This window comes from Schistocerca cancellata, chromosome 3, assembly GCF_023864275.1.
Source record: "Schistocerca cancellata isolate TAMUIC-IGC-003103 chromosome 3, iqSchCanc2.1, whole genome shotgun sequence".
NCBI classification, from domain to species: domain Eukaryota; kingdom Metazoa; phylum Arthropoda; class Insecta; order Orthoptera; family Acrididae; genus Schistocerca; species Schistocerca cancellata.
In genome coordinates this window covers 802,799,034-802,819,277 of record NC_064628.1, presented here as the reverse complement: position 1 = coordinate 802,819,277, position 20,244 = coordinate 802,799,034, and the positions used below count along the sequence as shown (strand labels likewise).

Below are 20,244 nucleotides of genomic sequence, written 5' to 3'. Positions count from 1 at the left end.
TCTGAAGCAGGAAATACTTGGGCACAAAAAATGTGTACCATTGCAAGCCGCGCGGCATTAGCCGGGCGGTCTAAGGCGCTGCAGTCATGGGCTGTGCGGCTGGTCCCGTCGGAGGTTCGAGTCCTCCCTCGGGCATGGGTGTGTGTGTTTTTCCTTAGGATAATTTACGTTAAGTAGTGTGTAAGCTTAGGGACTGATGACCTTAGCAGTTAAGTTCCATAAGATTTCACATACATTTTAACATTTTTGTACCATTGCAAAGTTGGTCAGAGAAGCTAATGATAACTGCCAGCTGCGCGGAAAGTGCAGGTATAGCGTTGGAGTGAGCCGACCATTTCTTGTGAATGCAAAGCAGAGAGAACCAAGTAAAATCGTGGATAACGACCAATCGACTGTTCGACACGCATTGTGGTCCACGTGGACGTTCTTTGTATTCTCTTATCACCATTCTCAGTGAGTTTTAAAAGCATATTTATAATTACAGTCATTGGAAGAGTGTGTGAGGTTAGCATTTTCTGTAACATGTAATCACACACTATGTGCCTTTAGTATTTGGCCACGTATATGCTGACTTTGTAATCGGTTGCGTCAGCGCGTTTTCTCAAGATTCGCACGAGCGATGTGATGCGTTCAAAACCTTTTCTCTCTCAAGGAGAGAACTTGGAGCATGATCAAGAATTTTGTGGGTCCGTTCTTTAACCCTTTTGATATACAAGAGTCACCTATAGCATACAAATCTAAGAGTGAAGCCTATTCCGATAACTACTCCCTGTAAAAATCCAGCTGCGATTCTATCTGGACTGGCTGTTTTGTTTTCAACCCTTTCAGTTTCTTTTCAACACCGGGAACGCTTTTTTCCCTGTCCGCCTTATTGGGAGTCTGTGCGGCGGTCAAACGATGGTATTTCTATGCGATCCTTCTTTGCGAATGATTGGAAAAAATGTTCAAATGTGTGTGAAATCTTATGGGACTTAACTGCAAAGATCATCAGTCCCTAAGCTTACACACTACTTAACCTAAATTATTCTAGGGATAAGCACAAAAGGGTGATAATGGTTTTTATAGACATAGAAAAGGCATATGACTCAGTTGACAGGGAAAGACTCTGGGAAGAACTGAAGAAGATAGATATAGAAGATGGATACATTAATGTTATAAAGACAATGTACAGAGGCCACAATTGTAGAATTAGAACACCATTAGGGAACTCTGAATACTTCGAAATAAGACAAGGTCTTAAGCAAGGAAGTATTCTATCTCCTGCGCTTTTTAATGTTGTGATGGAGGGAATGAATAGGGCAGTTAAAGATATAGTAAAAGAAAAAGACAAAAAGATGATTTTTGCAGATGATATGGTAATATGGGGTGATAAAGAGGTAGATGTACAGTTACAGCTTGATGCGTGGAAGGAAATAATGAAAATGTATGGATTAAAAATAAATAAAGATAAGAGTGAAGTAATGGTATTTGGAAGGGAGAAAGGAAGCAACGGAAATATTACCTTAAATGGAGAACCCCTCAAAGTCGTAGAAAGTTTCACTTATTTAGGGAGTGAAATATCTAGGGATGGAAGAATAGCTAACGAAATTAATAGGAGGTTACAGAAGGGAGGCAATTTCTACCAAACAATAAAACATCTGATTTGGAACAATGAAGTTTCAGAAAGAGCAAAACTCCTTATGTATAAGAATTATTACATCCCTATTGTCACCTATGGTGGAGAAACATGGACAATGACAGGAAGGGACTGGAGCAAACTGCAAGCAGGGGAAATGAAATTTCTCAGAGCAGTTAAGGGAAAAACAAGAATGGACAGAGTAAGGAATGTAGAGATTAGAAAGGACCTCAAACAAAAAAGTATGAGAGAAGAAACTGAAAGAAAGAGATTAAGATGGTATGGGCATGTTAAGAGGATGCATGGGCAGAGACTCCCCAAAATTATGGAAGAACTAAAGATGGATGGGAAAAGACCTAGAGGGCGCCCAAGAACACGGTGGAAAATGGGAGTGACAATAGAATTGAAAGGAGAGGTGTGACCTGGCAGCAAGTGGAGGAAGAAAAGTGATGGGAGGACCGAGCCAAATGGAGAGGACTCGTCAGCACCCAGACCCGGCAGTAGCTGGAGCGGGATTCGGATATAGATAGATAGATAGATAGATAGATAGATAGATAGATAAGCACACACACCTATGTAGGTATCGCACTTTTGCATGAGGAAACGGTAGTAGCTTCCGTGTAAGGTGGCTATAATTTCGCACCTTACAAGCACTCATCCACATACTTTGCCGTGATTCACAACCGGAATTAGGTATCATTTGACAGGCTGCACATCATATATATCAATATAGTAAGACTGACATTGTCAGGTAGACCTGTAAATAGTTGTCAACGCTTGTTGCATGAAAGGTGACGGAGTGCCTTTATTATCAAAACGGCGTTATGAATGATTGTGTATACTAGTAGAGGTTGGAACGCCAGAGGAAATGAAACTCAAGTGCTGTGTGGAAAAGCCCGCACAGGTGTGTTGGTCCTGCTTGACACAGGAAGTAGCCAAGACGGACGGTCGGGGCACCTGAGCGCTTAAGCACAATAGAGTGGTGGCTGGTCAGTATTGTAGCTAGGCCGGAAGAATAACCAGAAACTCTGAATATCTTGGATGCAGCAGAGAGGAACAAGAAAGCGTTACCTCGGAAATCACGCAGGCTGGGTTATTTCCGAGGATTTTTACTCTGAAAAGCGTACCATTGTATGAATTCCTAATTAACGGGGTAGGTATTTCCTCGAAAACTTTCCGCGCTGGACGACAAAAGACTAAAATATGGTTGGTCGGCGTTTGGAAGAATCTGTAGAGGGAGAATATTTGGTGGTTTCGAGGATATGATTCGTCTTGTGCAGTTACGAGGGAGGGGAGCCGAGCTTTGGTGGGAAGCCAGCAGTGGAGAGAAGGTGGTCTTCCGTTTTGAGCGCCCGTGTCTGGCGGTCGCTCAAGATCAGCTTTTGTTGGTACAGACCGATTTGCTGTCTTTGCTCTCAGGAGATTTTATAGTTAGAAAGTTGAGGCACTGTACTGTTGCGGCCGGCCGTGGTGGCCGAGCTGTTCTAGGCGCTCCAGTCTGGAACCGCGTGACAGCTACGGTCGCAGGTTCGAATCCTGCCTCGGGCATGGATGTGTGTGATGTCCTTAGGTTAGTTAGGTTTCAGTAGTTCTAAGTTCTAGGGGACTGATGACCTGAGATGTTAAGTCCCATAGTGCTCAGAGCCATTTGAACCATTTTTGTACTGTTGCGAACTTATACGATTCTGGACTTCGCCTCCGAGTAGGGAGTCGTCGTTGAGTACGCGGCATTCAGTGATTGAGAGCACTTGTTCTGCCTATTATCTCATGTTGAGACGTTATTTGAACTCCGTCCTTGTGACTGGGAGGAGAAGACAGTATTAGAATATACTAGTCAGAGGACCGTCTTCTGCCGTCCTATTGTTTGAATGAGGGTTTTTTTTCTTTATATTTTGTGGCTGGAGTTCTTCCGTCGCGGCAGACGTGTACGAGAACCATCACTCCGACGCACCGGACGCTGTACATACGGTGATATTGCTTCGGCTTATTAGGGCTATAAAGCTAAACGGCAGTAATCACGTAAATTTTATTTCCACTAAGGCTCCACACCACTGTAGATCATCTTTGAAAGTAGTGTCTTGTAGTGTTTGGTATGTAGGTGATGTCAGTCATCTCGCGTTATTTGTATTAGATTGCGTAGCCATAAAAGGGGGCAGATTTGGGCAATTCATCAATCATATTAGTTAGGAAATCCATTTGTATCTCTTTATGTCCATTGGACATTGATATATAAACATTTCTAATATATAAAGGGGCTTTAATCCACAATAAATATATAAGCAGAAACGGCACATATCATTTTGCAGTTACTAGTTCCCTTAATTGTTCATTTATGTTGATGTTGTAATTTATATGTTAAAGAACAAGAAGGAGGAGATACTATCACCATTAAGAGAGCCTAAGATCCGCTTCAGAGGGTAGTCAGACGGGGCCAAATCTTCATTTTCGCGTTCGGTATTTTCTGTTGCGCACGTCCATTGTTACATCCGCCTGGTGTAGCATCTTGGATCCGATAGTGGTTAGTCGCCTGCGGACCGCAGAAGACCCCCGAAGATTTTATCTAAACATTCTAATCACCTACACGAATTCACACCCTGTCACATTCCTTTTAGTTGTAAATCCGGTTATAAACAGATTACTCGCTCAGTTGCTGCTCTAGCTGCTGAACTAACCCACGTCCTTTACAAACTACAGTTCGGAAGGAACGATTTTTAGTTAGTTTCTACGTTCATTATGATTACAAAATCGCTCAATGTTAAACGTAACGGTCGCTGACAGTAGTCTTTTTCATACCACAGAACGTTAAAAATATTTATTTACATAAACAACTTTGGAATATAACACGTTTTTAAAACGGACTAGAAAGTATCAAAAGTTTTCGCTAGGCCCATACAGAGTCCTAACCACATGCAGACAGTATTGAAATATTGTGCTAGTGGATTTTTAATAGCTATGACGGTACCTGAAAAATTTAAAGCGAAGAGTGTTGGATGCCTGCTATAGGTAACTGATGCATGAATAGTTCCTTTAATTCACTAACAATTTTATTGCGCTGCAAATGACGTGAACTGCTACGTGATTTTTCTCAACGACAGCTACTCTCAACATTCTTCACTCTTTTCTTCTGCATACGCCCCTCTGTTTGCCTTTTAAATTTTACAAATATTGTTACAGTTGTTATAATTCAGAAGAACGAATTTTCAGGACTATTTGCGTGGGACTAGAAATATGTATGGGATTGGGAATCTGTATGAGTCCAAGACGAATTATTTTATACTTTTTAGTCCTTTTTAGAATCGTGTTACATTACACACTTTAACATTTAAATGATTATTTTCCGCATTTTAGTCTCGTTGTACTGAAATTTTTCAATCGATTTTAATAAGATTACAACGAAAATGCGGTAAATTTCAGGTTCATTTCAATTTCTCTTCGCCTGAGTCAACCAATATATTGTCTCCTCTTACGTATACATCACAAAAAGCCTGTGAAGGTAAAACCTAGAGAGCATCGAGTTCGCACGGAGGCTTACCAGCAATTGTTCTTAAAGTGAAACATTCGGGACTGGAACACGGAAAGGTGGAAACAGTAATGACACAAAAAGTACCCTCCACCAAGCACCAGCCAAGAAGTCAAGTTAATATTGTATTGCCGTCTGTTTCTGAGCTATGTTGGAAGTTTCAAGTCCCCAGCTCATCGGGAAGTTAGTTTGAAATCATTTGCAAAATTTGTAGCGAACAGACAAAAAATCGATCTGACGTTCAAATGTGTGTGAAATCTTATGGGACTTAACTGCCAAGGTCATCAGTACCTAAGCTTACACACTACTTAAGCTAAATTATCCTAAGGACAAACACACACACCCATGCCCGAGGGAGGACTCCAACCTCCGCCGGGATGAGCCGCACAGTCCATGACTGCAGCGCCGTAGATCGCTCGGCTAATCCCGCGAGGCAAAAATCGATCTAATAAAAACGTGTTCAAAAACAGTTCCATCCGTCAGAACGCGGCAAGATTTAACCTTTATTGTTTGCCGTATTACAGCATTTTAAATACTTTTATGGAAGCATGAAGAGTAATTGTTATTAGATGAACACCACTCGCTCCCCCCTTTTCTCTTCTCTGCCTCCCCCTCCCCCCTCCACTCCTCTCCCGCTCCATGCCCCTTCCAGACGTGGAGACGTGCCATACAGCTTGAAAATTTCCAATTACATTATTAAAAAGAGTCTCGTGTATTATGCGCAGTTATGTATTAAGTTAGGCCACTCTGTCGTTACAAATATGCTATTTTTTTGGTTCAGTTAATACGCTGCTCTTGGGTCAGTGAGTATATGACATCGGGGCACTCCAGAAATGAAACGGTATTATTTTTCATTAAAAAAATTCATTACGGTCTCGGTGTGAACAGCATTGCAAATAATGTTTCAGAAAAACAACGAAGATGTCTGTCATGAGAACTACATCCCAGGAAAACAACAAATTTGTCTCTCATAAGTAGATGAAAAGCAGTCAAAAAGGAGGACGATCTGTCGCAGAAATGCAGCTTATTCATTCCAGAATTAAACCTTTTTTTTTATATCATTAGTCACGAATATTAATTTTTCCTGATGAATGATTTAATGCTGATGCTGTGTGTTTTGTCTGTCAGTGCTACTGAAATGGTTCCGTCTCTGACTGAAGCTGGAATATAGCGTAGCGAGCTCTTCGGTCGACACAAGAACATGCTCCAGCGGTAAGTATGTGAAGTATGTCGTACTTACCCGTACTCTCCCGCGCGCGGAGCTCGAGTATCCGCCCTCGCCGTAGCCCCGCTGCGGGAACTGGAACACAACAAAGTTACAAGCCGCTAAAGAAAACACTACAGATCAACATTCGTTTACATATCACTGGTCAAGAGTCATCGAATGGAAACATGTGAATTATTGTCAAATACCTTCTCCTGAACTACCAAGCTGCAGGCACTTACTGTTTTTCGACTGTTACTTTTTTTAAATTAATTAAGTTTTTACAAAACTGCAACTCGACACAATTTGTTGGATACGAGCTGGTCATACGTCATGGTTTACGTAGGTGCTAGATCATTATCAAGTGATTATGAAATTAAAAAGAAATAACATATTTATACGAAGGCTAATAAAACTGCGAGGTGCCGGGGCTAGCAGTGTATTTACCACTAAATTCTTCTCGAATCTTCATATGGAAATGATGCCCTAAACCCCCCCCCCCATTTTTTAACTCCGACTTTTGCTGTTGCTGTTGCGCATGGATTAAGAAAAAACGCAAACTGACTCTAATCGACCCTGCAAGTGGAGTAGAAAAGAGTTTGGCACCTGCAATAATTGAATTGGATAGAAATTAAGGAAAGTTTCATTAACATTAACATAGTGAGAAATGAAAGGGTTGCTTTACCGATTAACAGAATGAAAGTTCCGTCCAAAATAACAATTTGATTTATTATGACTAAACACAAAATAATAAACAAAACACACGAAACATTTACAATACATCAAATTGGATACTCAAATAAATGCTGTGAAGGTGAAGTTGTCAATAAACTAGATTGTGACATTTATGACCAAGTGGTATGTGGAGCCAATTCCTTGCAACTCAAATCTTAAGAGAAACACACAGCCAACCCAACATTAATTGCTGCTACAGTAGTGAGAACTCAGATAATGTACACCCAAGACAGAACAAAGTTAGAAAAGACGAACAGGCGCTCTCTACTGAGCTCTGATTATCACCTAGCAAAATCCCTAATCTGCTGGCGCTGCGGACATACATTACTAAGCTGTCTTCTTAACTGCAAGAACACGATCTGCTGTACCAGAGGCGATGGCTGGTTGCTTCGACGTCCTGTCGTGGTGATGATAACGTCGCGAGTATAGCCCGAAACAAATTATCCTGGTCTTTTTGTTCCAGACTAAAGACTTCCTAGTAATACAAATGCGCATCTGAGGGAGACGAAGAAGGCCCGCCACACAATCACTGACGGTACAGTGATTGATTTTAACAAGCGAAGTCACACAGTAACTCTGATACAGTCAACTTTAGCCAAAACTGCTCAAGACGGACAACATACGTCCCTTGTACACAGAACGCTCAATTGCCAAATGTACTCGGAAAGTTACGTTGAAGTCGAAACTTCAGCAACTTCGTCGAACAGTTACAATTAAATAAAAGTATATTAGACAGCCAACAGAAGGCAGGCTGTCCAGAGCAGCGAGAGCTCAGTCTTGTAACCTCTCTCAAGAGCCCCCGTACAAACCGAACACAGAACATTCCCACCCCCACGACAGTGGCCACGGTTAAACGTTCCAATCAGCAACTCGAAAACCGGCGGAAAATTCCACTCTATTGGTGAAACACTACCATTCCACCAATGGAGATTCTTGGCGCCAATTTCTGCGCCGATTTTGCTACGTCACGGAGCTATGCCTTGAGCAAGCCAATTACAGTTACGATTTTACAGAAAACTCTGGAATTTGCCCGCCAAGACTACCTGGGAACACACATCATTCCACGTCTCGCTGGTAGCCCGCCAGAAACGGTTTTCACTAAGGTTCTGCGAAGTAACGGAATCTCTAGCCCAGCCGCCCCTTCTGTCCCCTCTGCGCGTGTCGCTCCCGCTCTTATGACAATGTCGGCGTCTGGAAAGCATCCACTCGACTCCCTTACACCCGTCGGCTTAAACCTTTCAACCTCAGCAGAATTTGCCTGTCACCTGAGCACTCGGGTGACGAGAGACGCTGCGTGGGAAGTCCGTGTGTGAAGGAATAGCAACTTTTCACCACATGCAATTAGAGAGGAAAATCGAATTGCTCAGAGTCAGACAGAAGTATGACAGGGGGCTCATGCCCCTCTCAAAACATTCTCGGGTTTCAAGCAGCGTCAAGTGGTTTACTGCCCACGAGCTTTCGGCAGAGATCTCCTCTGCCATTGTCAAGTGGATGACTGTCGAGTGGTTGTCACTGCCGTGCTTATATAGCCGCGCCGTCGATCGTGACGTCACTGGTGCTCGGTCCCGCACCATATATGGTAATGTTGTGGCCGCGCGATCGCCGGGCCCGCCTCAACTCCCTCAACACGGGATCCCACGCTGCACTCAGATGCAATCCACCGTTTCTATTGAAGTTGTCAGAAATTCTAATCTCTGTGACCTTGCTTATCACGCTATCCTAGAAGCCCTTAGTGCGTTTAATAACAGACGTCTCATCGAATGCAATTCGGTGTCCGTTTTCCAGAGCATATTCTGCTACAGCTGACTTTTCGGGATAGCGCAGACGGTAACACCTTTCATGTTCCATGCGGCGCTGTTCAATAGTGCGAACAGTCTGGCCGACATAGAACTGCCCACATCCACACGGCATCTTGTAAATTCCTGGCATTCTGAGGCCTACATCGTCTTTCACAGATTTCATTAGTTGCCGGATCTTTGCAGGAGGCCTGAAGATTATGTCTATTTTGTGCCTCTTCAGGAGCCGACTAATCTTCCCTATTTCGAACCACAAAACGGTAAGAATGCAACCCGCTTGGTGTCTTCTTCGGAGGTCTTCTCCCTTTGAGGCTTGGATGACACTGCTTGTGAGATCTGTTTGTTGTTGTAACCGTTGTAAGACGTGTATATTTCTATTGTCTATTGTCAAACCACAATTTGTGAAAGATGTTTATATTTTATTAATAGGATTAAGTAGGAATAATTAATATTTGTCATGTTGGAAATAATTGTGGTAGCAGGGAATGTCTGCACCAAAGTATTGTTGGCAAGAGATATAATTTTAAAAAGGGCGGGAGAGACCGCGTATGGATACACTTTAAGAAAAGAGCGGGAAGACCGCGCATTAATACATTTTGTAATGGTAGCAGGGATTATCTGCACCAGAAAGCATTGTTGGCAGGAGAGACCGCACTTTAGCGTTCGTAGGAAGTCAATGGTAAGCGAGATGTGAAGCGAATTGGTAGCAGGTCTGAAGCGAGAGATTGAGGGGAGCGGTGTGCCTGCCAGCCACCAGCTATGATTTGCAAGAGATTATATACGGATGTACAGAGACCTCAACTAACTATTATCATAAGAGGAACTAATATTATTGAATTATTTTCTTTGCGAAACTCAAGACTACTGAAGGTATGTTTGCGCAATGCTAGTTGTAAGAGTATTGTAAAAAGTAAGTCCCATTTGGACGTTTGTAAAATCATTTCACTACCAACAGTAATTATTTGAAGCGTTTTCAGAATATAATTAATTTTTGCCAGCAATGTTGCATTACTAATTATAATCCATCCCAAAAACCATCAACGCAAAACTTTGCAAAAATTTTATTGTTGTCAAGAAAAAGTGTAACAATGAATTACGTAACTTCAGTCAAATTAATTAAAGAATAACGTCAGCTTTGGTAATAAATACAGCCACTTATTATGAGAGCCCACCAGCAGTTAATAGAGTATAGTAAACCAGAGTAAGTATATTCACGTTGCAGTTCGATGTAACAGTCAGATGGCGATCCAGTAACAGTAAAAAAGGTAAGGAACAGTTTTGGGTAATTGCAGATAACGGCTGAAGGCCACGACGCCGACATATTCTATGTTTCGTCGAAATAATCAGAAAATCACTTTTAATAAGCAGCAATTATATTTGTATGCGAAGATTGAGAAAGAGAATAAATTTCAAAGGGAAGATTTCATTTGCTATTATTAAGCAAGAGATAGAAATCCTAAGGAAAGGTTTCATAGGTTATTGTAGAAGGGAAGGTTGCGTAAAAGAAAGAGGTATAGAGGAGACGGGAAGGTTTCACCGTTTTCCTTAAAAACGTTGCGTAAGTGGCTCAATTCTCTCGGCAAGTTTTCAGCGTCTGAGACGGTTTCAGCTCGGTGAGCACCTTAGTACATCCAACGCTCCGCTTCTCTAGAACGGTTGCCTTAACCCCCTCAACCACCGGACACACTTCCCGTTTAACAAAAATTCTCAACCAGTCGCGCGCTGGTAGAGCGCCCAAACCGTTAGGTGATTCGTCCTCTAAAAGTTGTACCGATAATATTGTGGAAATGGAAAGCGTTACTGATGTGCCCTTTTCACAGAATGTGTTGGTAGTCAGGGACTCGTATTGTTATCCAACAAACATTACGTTTTGCAAACGGAACAGTGCCCATTTAGCACAGTAAAAAGAGGATAATTTGGAATGCCAGTGGTGTTTGTTGCAGGATTATAGCGCGTGTCGTTTATGAAATGTCGTATTTTAAAAAGTTCCCACATCGACATTTGTACAACTCCTATGGTAGCACACACTAAAGAACAACACAAGAGCAGATACTAGATGTGTGGACTCTAACCAGTAACGAGACAACTGACCTTCACAGGTCGTGTTCAAAATGAACACCGACAACGGCAGTACACTCTTCCAGTCTGGTATGGAACGACTGCTGTACACGTGCTACCACTTGAGCGAAGATGTCCGAGCAGGCTGCGATAATACGTCCTTCCATATCTCGTCCTTGTAGACATCGTGTTTCAGCTTTCCCCACAGAAACAAGTCTACAGGCGTCAAATCCGGGGGACGGGGCCGGCCAAGTATAAGTCCTCTACGTCCAAACCAATGATTTAGAAACAATGCATGAACACATGCTGTAGTACGTCGTGAAGTATGAACTGGGCAACCATCATGATGGCACCACAGGTTCCTCCTAGTCTGCAAAGGAACGTCTTCCAGTATTCGTGAAAGATGGTCTGTCCGGAGTCTGCGATAATCGTACGCCTTGAGTGTTCCGTCTATGAAACATGGACCTGTGAACTGAGGGCTCACTCCCCCACACCACACGTTTACTGTGCGAGGACGCTGACGTCCCACCTGACAAAGACAACGGGAATTGTCAGCAGACCAACACTGCATGTTTCGGCGGTTTACCTCGCCATGATTGATAAATGTGGCTTCATCACTATAGAAGATACAGGATACATCTGGAGTATCCTGTCTTAAAGCCCATGCACATTGTTAGCACGATTATCATAATCGTTTCCTGCAGCTCTTGATAGAGAGAGATATGGCAGGGATGGAACCTATGTCGATGGAGATTGTGTAGGATATCTGGCGAGCCGGCCGCTGTGGCCGAGCGCTTCTAGGCGCTTCAGTCCGGAACCGCGCGACTGCTACGGTCGCAGGTTCGAATCCTGCCTCGGGCATGGATGTGTGTGATGTCCTTAGGTTAGTTAGGTTTAAGTAGTTCTAAGTCTAGGGGACTGATGACCTAAGATGTTGTCCCATAGTGCTCAGAGCCATTTTTTGTATCTGGCGAGCTCATGCCACTTCCTTGTGTCATTGCGTGGGAGCAGACGTACGGCTCAGCTGCAACAGCAACAAGAACATATATTCCCACCCTCTTTTGTCGTCATTTAGTTTCCTTCTGTTATGTTGTCTAGATGTTACACTACCACCTTCATGTAACTGGCCGAAGACACTGATAAATAATTGCCGAGATGGTTGACATCTGTTGGAATATGTTGCCGTATGAATCTGCAAGAACGAACTGCATTCTCTCTACACTCTCTATACACCATGTACATGTCGGCTTTTTCTGCACTGCTGAATCCCAAGTCAATTTACGACCTATTGCTTGGACTGCCGCACTAAATGGCAAATCACAGTGCACTCAAGGAACACGCAAGCACGCTATAAGCAAACATAACAACATCGTATCTGGCAACTACGCATGTCGAATGACACAAAATGTGTCGATGTGGAAACTATTCGAAATACTATATCTCGTAACTGACTTGCACTAGAATACTACAACAAACACCAGCGACATTCCAATTTACCATACTTCTAGTCTGTTAATGTCAATAGCCACTGTTCCATTTAAAAAGTGTGTGTTTGCACAAAAAATAAAATTTATAAGTATTATTATAATCTGTTGAAAATTTGCGTTGGACATAAAATGTGTCCGGATGGACGAGCCGGCCAAGACAAACGTCCTACAGAGGTGGAGCATCTGGGTTCGAGTCCTGGTGCGCCACAAATTTTCTTCCTTCACCACTGATTTATTTCAAAGCCTTCAGGCGGCTGATGCCCAGTTTTCTCATAATATAGTTTCTTTACAACCACTTTACCACCAGTGGTGTCTGGTCGGTCGAACATGTCTGACAAAACAGACACCACATATCTGTAGGTCTACACTAGTCTAAGGAAACTTTCCATATTTTACTTCTTACACAACTGTTTGTGGGCACTGCACAATTTTTTCAGTCCTTTCCCCGCCGATCCGCTCTTTGCACGAATCAATATTTATGATTGAGCTTCTGCGCTGGAATTACTGGGCAGTCCGTTTCATTCTACAACGTCGAACGCAGTTCCTGTCACGTCCGACATGCTTAAAACAAATCACCTCCTTAAATGCAAGAAAACGCTCTCCCAATTTGTTTTCAACTTCGGTGGAGAACGTTTTACTATGGCCAAAAATTTTTACATTCCCGTTTGCATTTTTGTTTTCATTTTCGGCAAGCTACTTAACTGTTCGCTTCTGCACAGTCAATATGTATTCCCATTCATTTACAACATAATCCCCATTTAATATACTGTTACATCTAAATGCAATTCATCACTGATCGACTTTGCATGACAAATTTCTGTTGGCATACTCCAATACAAAGTAATTGTTTAATTAATAACTTGGGATAAAGACATCATTAGAAAATTCACCACATCGTCCGTAAACATTATTTGCAATAATAATGCTACAGGATTTTAAAAGCTCACTTCATGAGCAAATTTCTTATATTGTACGGGTACATAGAGAAAATTTATAGCGTCACATTATAGCCAACGTTGCCGTTTTCTCTTCGTCAATTTCCTCCAAGCGAACCGCAACGAACACAGATTCGTGATTGTTTGAAAACTAAGATTATTTCAGGTATAAAGGTAAGAAAAGTAAGGTTCAGGTTCTGTTCCTAGACGTGCCAACTGGGTCCGACTGACCATCGTGTCATCGTCTGCCAATGGTCTCAGTGCATGCAGTATGGAAGGCCACGTGGTCATCAGACCACTCTCCCATCCGTTGTCAGGTTTCGTGACATTGGAATCGCTACTAATAGGTCGATTAACGCTTCAATTTCTCCCGAGGCCTAACACTCCCTGTACCAGTCCTCACACCAAGGAAAAATCTCTGGCAATAACGGGAAATCGAATCCCGTATAACGGTCAGCCAAGCTGACATCTCAACTCCGGACGTGGGTTATTACACGTATATTCGCCTACAAAAAAAAATCACGTGTCCACCTGCTTTATAACAGTAATTCTTTTGGCCACGTTCACGAAATGTCAGATGATCTCTGTGCTGACAGAAAAAAAAAGTCACCAAAAAGTTGTGTGATATGAACGAAAGTTGGTAGGCGTGTTTCTACATGTGAAATGAGGCGTCTATTCAGACTTCAGTCCAGTTCTATAACAGTGGCGCTAGTAACACCTGTATGAGGATGAAAATCAGGTTTGCTTTAAATACGAGCCATCCGCCCTGAAGCATGCATTCCACTGACACCGAACCACAGCCATTTGCGACTTCAGTGGTGTCAAGCGAGAGCTCACTGGAGTGCAGGGTGGAATTCTTTTATGAATTCTGATGAAAGCTGGTTCTGCTCGGTGCGAGTGACTGCCGTGTGTTGATTAGAAGGAGGGCATTTGTCTGCGTGCTAGGCGCACTACAACTACACCTGGAGCTGTGCTCCGGGATGCAATTTCGTATGACAGCAGGAACTCTCTCGTGCTTATCCTACGCACCCTGATTGCAAATTCGTAAATCAGTCTGGTGATTCGAGCTGTTATGATGCATTCATGAACAGCATTCCAGGGGATGTTTGTAACAGGATAACGCTCGCCCAAATACCGCTATTTTAACCAAACGTGTACTACAGTGTATCGACGAGTAACCTTGGCGTGCTCCGATCACCAGATCTGACCAGAATCGAGCACATATTTGACATCGTCGGACGACAACTCAAGCGTCATCCAATAACGCCATTAATCGTCTCTCTATTCACCGACCAACTGCAACAGGCATGGAACTGCATCCCACAAACTGACATCTGGCACCTGTGCAACACAATGGATGCACGTTTGCATGCTTGCATTCAATATTTTGGCGTTTACACCTATTACTAATGTATCAGCGTTTCACATTTGCAAATGACTTATTTCGCGTTTACATTAACCTGTGATCTTGAATTGCTGTTGTTGTTGTTGTTGTCTTCTGTCCGAAGACTGTTTGGTGCAGCTCTCCATGATACTCTATCTTGTGCAATCCTTTGTATCTCCGAATAACTACTGCAACCTAAATGTTAATGAATCTGGTTACTGTATTCATCTCTTGATCTGCCTATATGTTTCTTTTCCCCAACCACACTTCCGTCCAATATTAAATTCGTGATTCCTTGATGTCTCAGAATGTGCCCTATCAACTGAGCCCTTCTTTTGGTCAAGTTTTAAAACAAATTCCTTGTCCCCCCAATTCTGTGCAGTACCTTCTCACTAGATACGTGACCGACCCATCTAATCTTCAGCATTCTTCTGTAGCACTACATTTCGAAAGCTTCTATTCTCTTATTATCTAAATTGTTAAGCGTCCACGTTTCACTTCCATCTACGCTCCAGACAGATAAATATTTTCAAAAAAGGCTTCCTAACACTTAAATCTACATTCGACGTTAACAAATTTCTCTTCTTCTGAAATGCATTTCTTGGCATTACCAGTCTACCGTTTAAATCCTATCTACTGCGGCCAAACAGCAAAACTCATCTTTGTTTTACGTGTCTCGTTTCCTAATCTAATTCCCTGAACATCACGTGATTTAATTCTGCTATATTCCATTACCCTTGTTTTGCTTTTGTTGATGTTCATCTTATATCCTCCTTTCATGACACCATCCACTCCGTTCAACTGCCCTTCCAAGTCCTTTGCTGCCTCTGACACTAAGAAACCAAAGCAAGTGATAAACCTGCCTAATATCGTGTAGGGCCCCCGCGAGCAAGCAGAAGTGCCATAACACGAGGTGGCGTGGAATGTCTGAGGTAGTGCTGGAGGGAATTGACACCATGAATCCTGCAAGGCCGTAAACAAATCCGTAGGAGTACGAGAGGGGGGAGATCTTTTCTGAACAGCACGTTGCAAGGCATCCCAGATATGCTCAATAATGTTCATATCTGGGCAGTTTGGTGGCCAGCGGAAATGCTTAAACTCAGAACAGTGTTCCCAGAACCGCTCTGTAGCAATTCCGGTTGTGTGGGGTGTCACATTGTCCTGCTGGAATTTCTTAAGTCCGTCGGAATGCACAATGGAGATGAATGGATGCAGGTGAGCAGACAGGATGCTTACATACGTGTCACTTGTCAGACTCGCATCTAGACGTATCAGGGGTCCCACATCACTCCAACTGCACACGCCCCATACCATTACAGAGCCTCGACCAGCTTGAACAGTCCCTTGCTGACTTGCAGGGTCCATGGATTCATGAGGTTGTCTCCATACCCGTAGACGTCCATCCGCTTGATACAATTTGGAACGAGACTCGTCCGACCAGGCAACATTTTTTTTTCCAGTCATCAACAGTCCAAAGACCCTAATGACGGGCCCAGGCGAGGCGCAAAGCTTTGTGTAGACGAGTGCGCCTTCGGCTTCGGAAGCCCATGTCGATGATGTTTCGTTGAATGGTTCGCACGCTGACACTTGCTGAGAACCCAGCATTGAAATCTGCAGCAATTTTTGGAAGGGTTGCACTTGTGTCACACTGAACGATTCTCTTTAGTCATCGTTGGTCCCGTTCTTGTAGGATCTTTTACCGGCCACAGCGATGTCGGAGATGTGATATTTCACCGGAGTCCTGATATTCACGGTACACTCTTGAAATGGTCGTACGGGAGAATCGCCACTTCATCGCTGCCTCGGAGATGCTGTCTCAAATCGCTCATACGCCGACTATAACACCACGTTCAAACTCACTTAAATACTGATAACTTGCCATTGTAGCAGCAGTAAGCGATCTGACAACTACTCCAGACAATTGTTGTCTTATATAGGCGTTGCCGACCGCAGCGCCGTATTCTGCCTGTTTACATATCTCTGTATCTGAATACGCATGCCTATACCAGTCTCTATGGCGCTTCAATATACACTGTCATCGGAAAACCTCAAAGTTTTCAGTTTTCTCCCTGAACTTTAATTATTGTTCCAAATTTTTCTTTGGTATCTTTCACTGCTTGTTCAAATACTGACAGAATAACATCGGGTATAGGCTACACCCCTGTCTCATTCCCTTCTCAACCACTGCTTCCCTTTCATGCCCTCGACTCTTCCAACTACCGTTAATCATTGAAATATGTTACCTAGACAAATGTATTCCCGAAATATCGTTACTCTATATTATTTTTTGGTTCTGCGATTTTTCTTCCGGCAGTGTACAAGCAATACAACGCTGTCTTTAGACCACCTGTTCTTCAACACATAGAAGTCATATCTGACAATATGGTTCTAAGTAGCACGTAGCTCACGCTGACCTCTCTAAAAGTCGGATAGTACGAGGTGCATTCAAGTTCTAAGGCCTCCGATTTTTTTTTCTAATTAACTACTCACCCCTGCAGACGTACACATTTTTCACAACGCTGGCGCCATGAGTCCATGGCAGCGGCGAAGACTTCTTTAGGAGTCTGTTTTGACCACTGGAAAATCGCTGAGGCAATAGCAGCACAGCTGGTGAATGTGCGGCCACGGAGAGTGTCTTTCATTGTTGGAAAAAGCCAAAAGTCACTAGGAGCCAGGTCAGGTGAGTAGGGAGCATGAGGAATCACTTCAAAGTTGTTATCACGAAGAAACTGTTGCGTAACGTTAGCTCGATGTGCGGGTGCGTTGTCCTGGTGAAACAGCACACGTGCAGCCCTTACCGGACGTTTTTGTTGCAGTGCAGAACGGAATTTGTTCTTCGAAACATTTTCGTAGGATGCACCTGTTACCGTAGTGCCCTTTGGGACGCAATGGGTAAGGATCACGCCCTCGCTGCCCCGGAACATGGACACCATCATTTTTTCAGCACTGGCGGTTACCCAAAATTTTTTTGGTGGCGGTGAATCTGTGTGTTTCCATTGAGCTGACTGGCGCTTTGTTTCTGGTTTGAAAAACGGCATCCACGTCTCATACATTGTCACAACCGACGAAAAGAAAGTCCCATTCGTGCTGTCGTTGCGCGTCAACATTGCTTGGCAACATGCCACACGGACAGCCGTGTGGTCGTCCGTCAGCATTCGTGGCACCCACCTGGATGACACTTTTCGCATTTTCAGGTCGTCATGCAGGATTGTGTGCACAGGACCCATAGAAATGCTAACTCTGTAGGCGATCTGTTCAACAGTCATTCGGCGATCCCCCAAAACAATTCTCTCCACTTTGTCGATCATGTCGTCAGACCGGCTTGTGCAAGCCCGAGGTTCTTTCGGTTTGTTGTCACACGATGTTCTGCCTTCATTAAACTGTCGCACCCACGAACGCACTTTCGACACATCCATAACTCCATCACCACATGTCTCCTTCAACTGTCGATGAATTTCAATTGGTTTCACACCACGCAAATTCAGAAAACGAATGATTGAACGCTGTTCAAGTAAGGAAAACGTTGCCATTTTAAGTATTTAAAACAGTTCTCATTCTCGCCGCTGGCGGTAAAATTCCATCTGCCCTACAGCGCTGCCATCTCTGGGACGTATTGACAATGAACGCGGCCTCATTTTAAAACAATGCGCATGTTTCTATCTCTTTCCAGACCGGAGAAAAAAAATCGGAGGCCTTAGAACTTGAATGCACCTCGTACGACACGTACGAATTTTGCAGTAGTGGTAGAAGTTAGGAGCGTGTACAATATAGGCAACAGACCCCTATGTCGTGGAATGGCGAAACGCGTTTGCAAATTGGCTTTTTATCCTTCCAATTGTCGGTATCTTCTTTAAGACGCCACTTTTTAGGCGGAACGGACGAGAGAGAAGACTGCGGTGGCAGAACGACGCGGAAGAGTGCGGCGTCGCTGCGCCGGGTCAGCGCCGGCGGAAGTCTGTCGGCGTGCCCATTAGTGGATGTCAGCTGGCGCGGACACGTAAAGCAAACACAATAGCGCCGAGCCGCACCGCGCCACAAAACTGCCCGCCCGCCAGCCCGCATTATTACCTGCCGTGGCGCGGGAGGCCGAAATTGCTTTCCGCTCGTGTTGTGCGCTGTGTTTACTGCGACAAAGGGGGACCCGGGAACTGCCTCAAGAGACGGGACGAGCCGGGCTGAGGCGGCGTGAGAAACTCCGGCCTCCGCCGCCCGCCGCCTAAGAGGCTTCTGGGCGTGGCATTGCTGCAAGATGGAGCGCCGTGGGGGCCGTAGCGAGCTACAGCTGGCGCTTAACCCTTTCGCTGCTACAGACGCGAACACTGCATTCCGTGGTGAAGCTATTTTTGTTATGACTTTACACACACATTGCTACTGACAAGGGTTTTCAGATTGATACCGTATGTCTCGATTTTCGTAAGGCTTTGGACACAGTACCACACAAGTGCCTTATGCTGAAACTGCGTGGTTATGGAATATCGTCTCAGTTCTGTGGCTGGATTCGTGATTTCCTATTAGAGAGGTCACAGTTCGTAGTAACTCACGGAAAGTCGTCGAGTAAAACAGAAGTGATTTCTGGCGTTACCCAAGGTAGTGTTATAAGCCTTCTGCTGCTCCTTCATAAACGGTATCAGAGACAACCTGAAAAGTCGTTTTATGTTGTTTGCCGTCGTTTATCGTCGAATAAACTCATCAGAAAATCAAAACAAGTTGCAAAACGATTTAGAAAAGATATCTGAATGGAGCGTAAATTGGTAATTGACCCTAAATAATGAAAAGTGTGAGGTCATCCATCTGAGTGCTAAAAGGAATCCCTTAAACGTCAGTTACAAGATAAATCAGCCAAATATAAAGGCCACAAATTCAACTAAATACCTAGGGATTACAATTACGAACAACTTTAATTGGAAGGAACACATAGAAAATGTTGTGGGGAAGGCGAACCAAAGACTGCGATTTATTGGCAGAATACTTAGAAGATGCAATAGATCTACTAAAGAGACTGCCTGCAGTACGTTTGTACGCCCTCTTTTGGAGTACTGCTGAGCCGTCTGGTATCCTTTAATACAGGGGCGGGCAGGAATCCTGCACATGTGCGGTGCACTTGCACGCGTGCAGTTAACAGGGGTTCCGCGTGCACACAGGGGCAAGCTGGCCACCCGCTTATCTCCCATCCCCACCATACCTTCTGTAATGCGTTTTGTTTCCTAGCTTGCTTTATTGAGTGAATGAATAAGGTTAGTAGGAGTGCTTGAAAGAAATCATGGTTTGAAAGAGTACCTATTACCTACGATACGTTTTATTTAATTATCACAGGTGGAGTTTACAATACGTTTAATATCTGGAACAAAATTTCTACATACAGACAAACACAAACAGTTACGTAAATTTTCATCACTGATGTTTGCTCTTAACCGAGACTTATTAATTCAGCAAACGGTTTTCCAGCTCTCGCTATATTAAGGGCAGTCTTATAACTTGCACATACCGCTGGGCTATTATTGTTGTCGTCC

The 20,244-nt window shown here is 43.7% G+C and overlaps 1 protein-coding gene across 1 annotated transcript in view; it reads right to left on the bottom strand.

Moving 5' to 3' along the window:
* LOC126176584 (disintegrin and metalloproteinase domain-containing protein 22) overlaps positions 1-20,244 on the bottom strand; it is a 1,067,821-nt gene that overhangs the window by 765,101 nt on the left and 282,476 nt on the right. Inside the window, exon 4 of the mRNA XM_049923744.1 lies at positions 6,376-6,435. Within this exon, the coding sequence (XP_049779701.1) occupies positions 6,376-6,435 (60 nt within the window). The remainder of the gene's footprint in view (positions 1-6,375; positions 6,436-20,244) is intronic.